The sequence below is a fragment of the Lissotriton helveticus genome, chromosome 12, assembly GCF_964261635.1.
Source record: "Lissotriton helveticus chromosome 12, aLisHel1.1, whole genome shotgun sequence".
In the NCBI taxonomy this organism is placed as follows: Eukaryota; Metazoa; Chordata; class Amphibia; order Caudata; family Salamandridae; genus Lissotriton; species Lissotriton helveticus.
Window position 1 is genome coordinate 549,908,912 of NC_136073.1, and position 13,277 is coordinate 549,922,188.

At 39.5% G+C, this 13,277-nt stretch overlaps 1 protein-coding gene across 1 annotated transcript in view; it reads right to left on the reverse strand.

Moving 5' to 3' along the window:
• Window positions 1-1,761: 1,761 nt before the first annotated feature.
• The window catches only part of CDH16 (cadherin 16), a 755,818-nt gene continuing 744,302 nt past the window's right edge, over window positions 1,762-13,277 (reverse strand). The window contains exons 17-18 of the mRNA XM_078671187.1: window positions 12,524-12,640; window positions 1,762-2,051 (exon numbers count right to left, since the gene is read on the reverse strand). Of these exons, the coding sequence (XP_078527313.1) occupies window positions 1,954-2,051; window positions 12,524-12,640 (215 nt within the window). The 3' untranslated portion in view covers window positions 1,762-1,953. The remainder of the gene's footprint in view (window positions 2,052-12,523; window positions 12,641-13,277) is intronic.

Here is a 13,277-nt window from a genome sequence, read left to right on the forward strand (position 1 = left end):
AAATGCACAATTTCGTTTTGAGATAAACTCCCATTTCACTGGGAGTAAATTGCTAAATGATTCTACCTGCTGCATTTGTATTTTGAGAGTTTTCCTGGGCCCTAAAACACTTTGCATTACTGTTAGACTTTTGTATAATTAATTACTAAGGTGACTTTGGAACTTGTTGGTGAAAGATTCCTATTGCATTTCTAAGTGGTACATTATGCATTATAACTACATTTGCTGGCCATTCTTTTTATATTTTGTCTGATAAAATGTTTTTAGAAGTTTGCAGCTTTCAGAAAGTGCAAATTGGAATGAAACACGTTATCTATTTCTCTATAAACATATTCCATACCTAAGAAAAAAGCAAATAAATGAAGATAGTTAACCAACATCAAAAATGTATATATACATACGTATATATACACAGTGAATAATACAGCTCGATGCAGTTCTGGAATGCAACCACATCCATATTTCGGCAGTGCTTCCACCCTGCTAACTTGAGTTCAACCTCACCCATTCTATTCATAGGTGAGGAACCACAGTACGTCCAACAGTACAGCCTCAACTAGCTCCAGTATTAGAAACACTTGACCTGACGGACATCCTGCAAAAGGTTATCATCTCACAGTGGTGGCAATTAGGCTCAGGAGGGATATTCTGCTCTGCTTGCGAGTTTGATGAGTTTTTTGCACTCAGCGCTAAATGTAGTGCATGGAGTTCCCAAAAACTCTGCAGAGCGGAGTTTTTTCCTCACTCGCTCTTGCCAAACTTAAGTTGGTGAGCGAGGAAAATCTTACTCTAGACCACCTCCCGTGGATATGTCTCAATGCGGGCCATCGTAGATAGTCACTACTGCTCATGTTGAGAAACCTTTCATTTACGTTGAGGAAGCTGCCGCTAGAGTAGAACATTTACTCGAGCAGCAGAAAGAAGCAGTGCCCTCTTCCGCTGCATGTTGTGCCTTTCGCTGTGATTTTACAGTGAAGGTCAAACACCTGGCGCTAAAAATCCCTGCGAACGGCACAACTTAAAAGACTCAACCACTTGCGGAACTCTGTGTAGTGCAAAGAGTTTTTTGTGGGACTCCCCGAACTTCGCCCAAGCCTAGTGGGAATAGGAAAACAGTCAGCAGGCCATCACTAGACCGTCACCATGCTATGCATAATGAATCTGGGCAGGAAAAACATACTTGGCTCCCAGGCACACGGAGAAGACTCCCTGCACACAAAGGCCATTACTTTTTTCTTTCACTGAAACAAACTCCTGCTTTGGAAATTAGTTGCACTAAAGCAAATAAATTATGGTGAGTGGGGCCAAGGAAACATTGCGTCCGCTTACTCTGTGTTCTGTCCATTTACCACGCTGCCTGATGCAGAGAAGTCAATGACGTCCGCCAGGAAGAGATCTCGAAGAAATATGGCAGGTGGTCCCAGCTAGGGGAGGGGAGACCTGACTCTATATTCACATTGCAGGCTGGTGGGCCACCCCTCAATGTTCAGATTACCCCAAGATTTCTTTGTACATTTTGCACTCTCTCATATTACTTTTTCACATATATTTTTCTAGGTGCGCAAGATGGAGCTAAGCATGAGAACCATGCAGCTGCTAATAGGGAAGGCTGATTTAACTGGCAATAAAAGATGTAGTTAGTCCAAGGTTTCTGGCAAAGAGTAGTTTTTTAGATGCTTCACACTGAAGAGACCTGAATCTTCTGCCTCCAACGGATTACTATCATGAAAATAGTTCTTATAAACACACAGATAAGTGAGAAATATTTCACACATTTTATTTAAAACTTCAGCTGTCATGAAGCTATATAAAGTTAGACGTTTCTTTAAAGATTTAGTACATACAAATTTAAAATCAAAGTAAGAATGTCTGAGGCTTGTGGATTACCAATATCACACAGCATGCAATCATTTCATAATCATTTCAAATGCAGGAGTCCTTGTCTTTGTTCGTTTACGCCGTGGACTTTAATGGAATTGTATCTGAAACATTTTGTTTCCTGTCTTTATTGGAGAGAGATAGACGTCCTAATATGATGAGCAAAAAGAAGCCTTAAAAAGAAAATACAAAAATTACAATGGATTTCGCTGTGTCAGAGGTCTATTCATGACATTCGCTATAATGTGATAAAATAATACAATATTTGATGCACATGACACTGTATATTGTTTCGGTTCACAAATGTTTTTCCACATTCAAGTGCCTGTGAAAAATTTATTTTATATGATTAGGTTCAAATCATAAAAAGGAGGGGCATCCACTAATATACATAAAATTCACAAACATATATTTCTATTTGTTAGTTGACTTGAATCTCATTAAAATTTATAATAAAACAAGTTAATACTGTGTACCCTGATTTGTTACAGACTCATTAGTAGCCAGATAAGCTATAAAAGAAGTGGGCTTCTTGTGGTATTCTGCCTGAGCTGTGCACCGGTGCACAATGTACATGATCTCTGAAAGAAGCCATAGAGCGGTAGGCAAGTATAATTAACGATGGTCTTTCAATAAATAGATGGGTCTTAAAACAAGGTCAAATGATGTTCCTTTTATGAAGTACTTGGCTAAAAGTAGGTTTGTCTCGGTGATCTGAGATTAAATGCAGGTACCCTTGGTAATTTCCCATTGTTCTTTAAGGTAAAGTGCATAGTGCTGTAAACAAATGGACTGCAAAGTGTTCAACTGCACTTTATCACCTTGCATACCCGACCGGTTCAAGTTGTCTGTCGCTCTTTTCTAGTTCATATGACGCTATGCTCAGAAACGTTATAGCCTTGCATGCCAATTGTACTGTCGAGCCTCCTAAGCATTTTATTACAGCGGATATACAAGTCCTTATTTGTTCTCTTTTCAGTAATGGCCGTAGGAGGGCTTTTTGTGTGGATAGTAGTGCCGGACAGATACTTAGTAGGTGGAGTAATGTCTCATCTTCTTGTCCACAAAGGTGGCACTCCATTGTGGGCCATGCCCGTTTTCATTTTGGGATAAGATCTTTCAATGGGTAAACACCCAGTCTCAATAAGATCAGTTTTGTCTTTTTTTTATTTGTGTGAAATGTTCTATCAAGTATGATTGGGGTTTTAGAGTTTTATATGTTGGTATCACCATCAATACGTTGGTTTTTTAAGTCATGGAAGCTTTGTCTATTACCTGAGAATTTTACTTGATGGTTTGGTTGATTATATGTTCAAACTCCAAATAGGACAATGTTGTGTGCAAACGCCCTCCAGTTTTAGAGCTGCAATGGATTGTTTTAAAAATGTGTAAACTGAGTTACTCAATCTGGATTGCTTTTCAACCTCCAGCCAGCAGTAATGTACTGGGGAGTCTTCCTCTGCTGCCCTCATTCTCCAATAGTATTTGACAAAGGTCCCTTGTCTTGTCGGGTTCTGTTTTTTAACCCAAATTCCGGTCTGATCAGAGCTTTTGAAATATGGCACGGAATTGAAAATAAATTCCTAAAAAGGTTTACGCAGCATTTAAGACTATTGAGTCCTTTGTGTTTAGGAGTTCCGATCCATACGTAATTGATGGCAAGAATTTTGCTGTCAAAACATTTAGTAAATGTGTTGACAAACAGTCACAACATTTTTTATGCAAGGTTTTAAATGCAAAGAGTAGCTCTCTTGCTTTCACTTTCCGTAATTCTAAGTATTGCTTATAGTTAAGATGTCGATCTAGTAGTACGGCCCGATGTTTATATGTTCCCACCTGGTTCAGGGGGTTGCTCTTAATCGTCCAGGTAGATTTCGATTGTTTTTATGTGAGCTTGAGAAACAAATATCCTTGGACTTTTTGGAAATGTATAACTAGTTGGTCTGAGGCTGTGTAATCTGCTGGTTGGTTTATCAATCGCTGTAGGCCTTGAGGCGTTTGGGAGAGCAACACAATGTCATCAGCATATTGCAGGCTTGATGTTTGAACGTTGCCCAGTTTTGGAGGGTCGCCTTGTGTTAAGCGGAGATTACTGTTTAGGTCGGCTGTGTAAACGTTGAATAAACAGGGGGCCAGATCGCACCCCTGTTTTACACTGTTGATGGTCATGATTTTATTTGTTAGGCTTTGACCATACCCCATTTTTATTTGGACCCATGTTTTTGAGTAAAGATTGATATTTGCGTCTAACAATTTTGTAGGAGCTCCCCAATATTTCATTTTAGTCCATAACATAGATCTAGGGACATTGTCAAAAGCTGCTTTTGGGTCTACAAAACAGGTGTACAACATTTTTGAATTAGCTATCGCTTGATTTGCCAGGAGCATTACTGCCAATACATTTGTTAGGGTGCCCATCCCGGCTCGAAAACCTGTTTGTGTGTTAGGGATCAAGTTTGTACTATTGACTCAGTCCTCTAGATCATTCAACAGATTTGCAGCATAACTTTTTGCCTCAACATCAATTAAGGCTATTAATCTATAATTGGATGGATCTGAACGAGCCCCTGATTTATGTATTCGTTGTAGGATGCTTCCTCGCCATGAGCCTGGAATGGTAGAAATCTCTAGTGTATAAGCAAACAGTGAGGTTAAATGGTTGGACCAAAAAGCTGGGTCTATTTTTGAATAAGGCATTGGGCAGGACATTTGGTCCCGGGGCCCCATCAGTTATTTGTTTTTTTAATGATGTTCAATACCTGTTTTTGTGTGATCTGTAGATGATAGTCTAGTGGGTCGGGCCCTGTTGTTTCAGGTGTACCTGACTTGAGTTTGGCTTCTGACTGATTGAGTTGGGAATAGAGGTGAATTTTTGATTTTGATGTACAGGTTGTATGGTCTATTTTATAGTTCCTTCTGGGTTCTAGGGCCTGGGAGTTTAATCTCTGAGTAATGGTCATCCGGGTCCCTTTATTTTGAGTTTTCTTTTGAGTTGTTGTATTAGTCCATGTCACCTTCAAAGTTTCACTATTACCAGAAGCACTGGGATGATCTGGTTGTTAAATATAGCTGCTATGTGAGCTCTCCATGTATGTTCAGTTATGTCAGAGTTGAAATGCCAGTTTTTCCCATTTATTAGAAGATTAATGTGTGTAATGTAAGTTTGGGTTTGGTCAAAAATGGTGCGCCTCCTCGAAGCTGGCGTAACAAGAAGAAATACCTTTCTTTCTCCTCGTTATTCCTCATTGCATCTATGTTGCATTCTGCAGTCAGCACACATAAAAAGAGGAATAAGCCTCTAAGAGCTGTCTTTGTGCAGGAAGGTATCCTTTCCTGCAACAAAACTATTCTGAGCAGAATACAGACACCCATGGATTGTTGCGCAAGGATGCCTGCATAGGTGCTAGGTTGCCACAAGTGGGCTAGCGAAAGGAGAGTTGGGAAGTACATCATATCTTAATAAATGTGATACATTTCTGCACTCTTCCTTTCATGCAACACAGTGCAGCAAGTTCCCTTGAATCGTTGTGTGAAAGTTTTAGTGAATCTGGGCTTCAGATTCTATGTGTGAAAACCCTGGAGAGATTGACGTTGCAGACAGCAAAAAACAAGAAACAGCTATTATAATTGTCAAGAGGAGTACAAATTGAGACACTTCAGAAAAAGCCTTTGAGGCAGTAAGGTTTCTCTGGGCTTCGATGGCAAGGGAATACAAAGAAACTAACGTTCCTGTAAATTTATAATATTCTATTGCAGTCCTCCTAATTGACATGTTTGCATATAAACTCTACTGGAACTCTCTATTCTAATGCAAAACATTCGTTATATAATTTTCAAAAAATCAATATTTTATTTTTTTGTCTTTCAATAGAAAATACACAAGGAAATAGAATCAGATTTAATAAACCTATTAGTGTTTTTAGATTTATTTTTTTCTTCTTGCTATCCTCGTTCAAACCCAGAATTCATAATGGAACATTAATGTGGTAGATTTAAATAGCCTGTAGATTAATGTTTTGCAGTCTCATTTCTCCAATCTTTTCTCATTTCCTCTCACTTTCTCTCAGCCTCACAGCAAATTAATCAGTGTTCCTATTTTCCTTTTAAAAGGTTATCACAAGCTGTCTTTCTTCATTTTTCTTGTTATCTACAACGTAGGTGTACTATAATTGATTTAATGAACGCTTTGGGATTACTCAAACCTCTTCATTTCTATACTCAAATTATGAATCTGTCTGTCACAGATTTAAAATTGTTTTTTAATTATCTGCAACATTTTTAGAATTAGCATCCGGTCTCTGCTGTGTGAGCATGTTCCTAAATGTTTTGTATACCTAAGTTCAGGTTAAGTGCACAAAAAGTTTGTAAATCGTAGGTGGGCATAAAATGGAAACACTACTGAAAATACCAAACCCAGATGTATAGAATCAAGTTTTGTGGAATTTCATGATTGTGCTGGAAAATATGCTTGAAAACTGAGGTTAAGGGCCTCATTGCGAGTCTGGCGGTCATTACGATTCTGGTGGTCCACAGACTGCCAGACTCGCAGGGGAATGGTGATAGCGGTCTTACAACCACCCTATAATGACCAGGGCAGTTGGGCTGCCCTGAGACCACCACAACAGCCGGGGATCACAGATCCCTGGTGGTGGTTTGGTGGTCTTTTGGCCGCAACATGCTTGGCGGCACCATCGTGGTCCCACAAGCATATTACAAGTTTCCTCTCTGCCACGGTTTTCATGGCGGTAAGCCCGTTTTGACAACCGTGGCAGAGAGAAATTGTTGCCTCAGGGCCATGGGTTGCATGCAGGGGGGGGCACATGTTGTGCCCCCTCTGTGTGCATGCCCCCTAGTACCTGCACGCCATGGACTTCAGCAGTCCATGCCATGCCAGTACTGATTTTGACGTTAACACTGGAATGCCAAAGAACCGCCCGCCAGACAGGAGAACACTCCTAATCCGGTGGGTGGTCCAACCACGGGTTTGGCGGTGCGGGAGCAGGGCACACCCGCTCCCATACCGCGACACTCCTAATTTTGCCCTTAGGCAGGTCGAAAGGGACTGGCGGGTAAACGGTGAAGCCCTGGTAATTGTGACGTCTTGAGCTGTCACCACTAAGTTCCATCTAAGAACCACAGAGATATGATGTAAGAGATGGAAACTTTGGTGAAATGACTGTTGCTGGAGGCTGATGGCTGAGGTATTTAAATAAAGAAGACTTAACTTACTTTTTCTGCTGTGTGTTTCTTGATAAAGCCACTTTGTTACACTGGTGATAAGTGGAGCAGAGAGCAGCATAAGTGAGAACAACACCTCAACTTGAAGATGTTTCAGAATGTGACATGCAACCACAGCCATTTCAACACTGAGTGTTGGTTTTGGAAGATTTGAGGTTGCTGGGACAAATTGTGAGAAGGTAAAACACACATAAAATACTTTAAGTGTTGGCAGGTCAATATTGGAGTTTGTACAGTTTGAAATTGTGGGCCGGTGATGAACTGAATCTGTGTTTCAACGCAGTTTGCAGCCTGACTTTCTGTAAAAAATTTGGTAAAGCAAGATTGTGAGGACATGGATGGGATGAGAGGAAAAGATCTACCAGCTGTAATAACAAAACAATGCTGAGCACTGAGCTGTACGTGAAGAGCATTTGCATCCCAGAGTTGTGTCCTGCCCTACTGCCTAATGAAAAAAGGGCAGTACATTGTAAAACAAGATCTATCATCCTAAAAAAAATACTTTTGGAAACTGGGTGAAACTGAAGTTCAAGGATGTGAGACCACTGTTGTGGGGGAAAATAAGAGATCAAAGAAGTGACAGACACACTTGCTTTTCTTCAAGTGCCTGTTTTGTGTGGTGACGTGCACATTGAATCTTAAATGTATAGATGGCAGTGTGTTTGTTGAAAACAGTTGATAGACCATAGGGAGGTATTGATTGTTAAGGCAAGTGTTATACGCTTAGCACAATTGTAGGCGATACTGTTTGAATTACCATAAATATTTCACAGGCTAACCAAAACTTTATTTTTCAGAGTTTTATATAGTGCGAACTTGACCCGAATCGGGTATCAGAGCGCACATTCATTTTTTTTATGGATGTGGGAAAAAAGTCATTATATAAAATGCTGTAGGAACAAAGGAAGAAAGAAAAAACGAGTGGTGAAGGAAGTGTCACTGAAAATTATTTTCTAAATAAGTGTCAAGCTGATGGTCTTCTGAGCAATATTGTGAAAGTGGATAATGTTGAGAACCCTATGAAATGTGATTAGTGTTCTAATTTGATCTTCTGTTTCATGACAAGATCATGTTGAGAAGCATAGATGTATGCAGCCAGGGGTTATTGTTTTAATGCTTGAATGGAATTAGGCATTAAATATGCTGTTGGGAAAGTGTATGTATCAAAAAAGGGGGTTGCCTTGATAGGATGGCCCCAACAAAAACTTTTGAGTGTTTCTTTGAACTCTAATGCTAAACCCCCAAGTCCAAATACAAGAGATGGTTCTACATTCAGCAGATTTTGTAAATGAATATGAAAAGCAGTTTGAGGAAATTCGGGATTCTTGAATGATTACAATCATCAAATCTGGCTTAAAAAAGGAGCTTTTCCTGTGACGGTTAAGTTCAGATGGATTCCTATCAGTGTTCAAAGCAGTGTTGCCGAACCTGATGAACCTTAGGGTAATTGAACCAGTTGTGGCCACTGAATTGTTGGCCCCAATTGTAGTTACTAGTGGGGATATTCCTCTATATGTAGACCAGAGGGCACTCAATTGGGAAGTGATAGTGGGCAGATTTCCACGCCCAACATTGATGAGATCACTCTCATCTAAGCAGTTTAAAATTATTTTTCCACTCAGGACTTGACTGCAGTCTGTCACCAGGTAGGGTCGGATTCTAGTTCATGGGAACTTTCTGCATTCATTACACCCAAGGGAGCTTATAACTTAAAGAGAATGCCTTTTGGACTTGATTCTGCTGCTTCAGAGTTTCAACATGTGATGGCTAAAATATTGAAAGGGCTAAATGGAGTGTGGTGATACCAAGACGATGTGTTAATCTATGGAAGTACTTTAAAAGAGCTTGAGAGTCGAGTGCGTATGTTGCTCTCATGGAAGCGGGTCTGACGCTTAATAAGGATAAATACAGATTTAGTATGTCTAAAGTTAATTATTTGGGACATAATATCCTAGGCTGACAAAATAATTGGTTGAAACATTTGTTAACCTGAAGGAACTCTGTTTAAAGGAAGAATTGATTTCATTTTTAGACATGGTTGGGTATTATGGGAAGTTTATTAAGAATTATGCAGACAAATTGGTATACTTAAGATCCCTTCTAGGAAAAAATTTGGAATTTCAGTGAGGTCAAGGATGCCAAAGTGAATTTGACCTTAAAAATTGAGTTGAAAAATGCACCCAGTTTTCAGGACTTCATTCCTGGTGAAGAGACCATGATTATCTCAGATGCTAGTTCTAAGGGTCTAGGAACGGTGTTGTTACAAAAGAGAGACGAAGTAGATTCTTTGATAGAATGTGTCTCTAGATGTTTGAGGGGTTCAGAAATAACCTACATAGTAATCGAAAAATACGATTTTGCCATTTTCTGGGCATTGAGAAAGTATAAAATTTGATTTGGGCACCAATTTCAGTCTTTTATGATCATAAACCATTGAAAGAGGTTTTTATGAAGAAAGGTCTGAACTCCATTTGATCAATATTAAGACGGTGGATGATAGCTCTATAGGAACTTCGTTTTGATGTGGTATATTTCCCTTGCATTGCAAATGTGTCAGCTTATTGTCTGTCTAGACTTGCCAATAGAACAGAGATAGAAGAACCTCAGGATGATTGTGAGGTCATATTGGGGATCATTACTGAATAGCGGAATGACGAAGTGATGAATAATATGGAATTAATGGATGTAGTAAGAGCATGCCTAGGGGATAATTTTGATTTGTCAGGTAAACCATGGGCTATTATAAAAGTTGGGTTGCCTGCAGACAGAGGTTTGTTGTTAAGGGATACTCGTTTGATTCCCCCTCTGAGCTTCAGAAACCGGTTGCCAACACAAGCTCATCTATGTCATCTAGGCATTGTTAAGACTAAAGAAAGGTTACAAGCAGACTTTTGGTGGCCTGATATAGATATTCAGGCAGAAACGTTGGTACTTGAGTGTCTGGAATTCAAGCATAGGGATACGATTTTAACTACTAGTCAGGTACCCATGGTTTGCAGGCAACTTCCTGATCATTTGTGAGAAAAAGTTGCAATTGACATAGTGGGAAATTTAAGAGGTAGACACAATTCACCCTTTATGGTGGCTTTGGCAATCTTTATTCTAGGTGGATGGAAGTGGCTTGTGTACAGGTGTTCAAGAGAGAGAGTTCCCCTAAACATATTCTCTCAGACAATGAAGCTCAGTTTTGTTTGAAATAAATAAACAACTTGTGACACACTTCTTGAAAGAGGTTCTTTCTACCACCTTGAAATGAATGAGGCTATTGAGTGGATACTTGAGACATGAAAGAATGTATTTAGTTAGCTAAAGCTAATAGTCTTGATTGGAGGTTGGAGCTGCAGCAAAGAATCCGTGCATATCACATGACAGCCCATTCTTCTACTAGTAAAGTCAGTTTGAACTTTTTAAAGGAACAACTCCATATATCCATATACAGTTTTATGACCTTGTTGGATGACCAGGGGAAACAAATTGAGATAAAATGTTGTGGGCAATAAAAGAGAGAGTGTGAGATTGACATAAAACATAAGAGGAAAGAATATTTTGACTCAATGAAATGTGCTAAAGACGTCGAGGTTCATGTAGGGGATTGGGTAAAGATAAGAGCCCCATTTGAATGTGCCCAGTGGTCCAAATTTAGCAAGGCACAAATGATTAGGAAGGTGTCTAGGAATATTATTTTTACTAATGGAGATAGAGTCTGAATCAAGAGAAATTCTGAAATATCAGCAAAAAGGTGTAAGTGAGCATTCCAAAGAGGATTTCAGAGGGAGCGTAAAAGATAAGAGTTCTCCTGTAAATAATACAGTGAATATAAGAGTAGTTTGAAATTATGAAAAAAGCCTTCCTATCTAGATGAACAAGTAAGCAGCTAAGCAATGTGTATGTTTCAACTTTCTTTTGTTCAATGCCAAGAAATTAATTTGTGTGAATTTCTGTAATTAATTAGTTCATTCTTCGTACATACGAAGAATTAACTAATTAATAACATAAATGAATATATAGTGTTGTTTATAAAGAAGGGAGATGTGTGATATCTAGACTGTCAGCACTGCATCACCAGGTTCCATCTAAGAACCTCAGCAACAGGTTTTAAGGGATTGGATCCATGGTGAAGTGACAGTTGCTGGAGGCTGATTGCTGAGGTGTTCAATAAAGAAAACTTAACTTACTGTATCACTTGGTGGTCCTTGATGGAGCCACTTTGGTACAGCAATAGTCCTGCAAAGTGCAGAGAAAATCCACAAACGTGTAGGTTTATGAGATACAGGAACATTTTGCCGATAGCATCGCGCCCTGGAGATGTACAGAAGCTACACTTTAAGGCATGAGTAAGAGCTGGGCAAGGGAAGGAAACACTACCGGATGTCATGGTGTGTAGATGAAGAATGGTGTCCAAACTGAAAAATAAATTCTTGTTGGAAAATAAATTCCATGTGCAAATGGGTATTTCCACTTGATTTACTGATGCAGATTTTCCACTTCGTGCACAATTTGTATGAGTATATTATGCCTTGTGGACGACTATAAATCTGTGTCTGTTGTGCATTTTCAGGAATACTCCTCATATTCTGTGCGAGGCAGTGTGATATCTACTCAAAACATAGCATTGAATCTATAAGAGTAGGGCTATATTTTATAAGTAGTCCCTTGTTAATTTGGCATTTCCACTCACACCATTGGCAATGTCAAAAGAAACTTGCTGTACTGTTGCTTGCTTGACCTTTCAGCTGCTTACATGCAGCAGGACTAGCTAGTGGCCTTTTGATGTTTTGCATCTTCTGGGTGGTTAGCTTTTCAGGATTCTCACCCTCTAAGGTTGTTGGATTGGCTTACAATAAGTCTCAATCTTACAATAGGGCCTTCTGACCTGCCCTCTTCATTGGATATTCTGCTTCATTCTCAAATGGAGATGCCAGGATATTAAAGTGGGATCTAATCGTAAAACTGTCAGAGCCTCCCTTCATCCATAATTGTCAACTAGCCCAATTCATACGGCTGACTTTCATTCAGTCCCCTTTTTTTGCAAAGCACCAAGCATACGAGGATGTGTAGGGTCATCCTTAGAATAGGAAACATAATTCCTACTGGCTGAAAAGAAAAACTGAAGGCCAACCTTATCAAAATCGAACAATTGTGATCAAAGCTTCAGTGAAGCCAGAGCTAAAGAGGTCTCTACATTAACTTGTGGATGACATTTTGAAATGATGTATAACTCATTGGAGGACACAAAAAGGATTAATAGGTATATTAGAGGGGAAACTGGCTTCTCTCCTTGAATAGCGACAAAGGAACAATATAATCGCACATATGGTCTGAAACTATAATGGAACTCTTGCAAATAAAGACACTTTTTTGTAGCTGAAAAAAAAAATACTCCATAATTGGAATTTGCATTACATACCTATAGCTCCAAGGGTGCCCACAGTGATGCCAACTGCAGAGAAGACTGTCGGCATACCTGCCATCTCCTCAACCTCTATCATGCAATATCCTATATTATTGCATACGCATACTGTCACTGGAAGAAAACAAAAATAATGAGAGTTGAGCTACATACATTTGTAGTTGCTTCTTTATCGAGACAAGCACAAACAATTATATTTCAATGTATTTCAACAATTATGTCCCATATGGTTTAGATAACCGCTGAAGTTGAATTTGGCAGATGGTGGAAATTAGCTAGTCTGCCGGTAGTGATCCTCTATGATTCTGAGGTAAATTGATCAAGAATGGGAGATGACCACCCAGCCAATCTGATGTAGTATTTCAGTCTGACTCACAATGTAGCTGGGGGAATGTGAAGACTTTAGAACATATATGTTGCAATCATATATGACTGGTATCTTTTTGTGCATTACTCACAGAGTCAACAGGACCATCTTCTTGCCGAAGGCACCATGCCTTCTTGCAATTGCAATTTAAATGAGTAAACTGAGGCCCTTTCTATTGACTAGTCATACACATAAGTACTACGCTCAGACATTCCATACACACCGAATAACTTGTATTTATGTAAGAACAGGGGCATAGCTTAGCCAGTGTGATTCAAGGGGGGTGTAAATCTCATTTACCAACTAAAAAAGAAGTGGGCTGCATAGGGGAGGAGTGAGATGGTCAAGGTTTGGGATGGTCTGATTTTCATTAGGTGGGCCTCC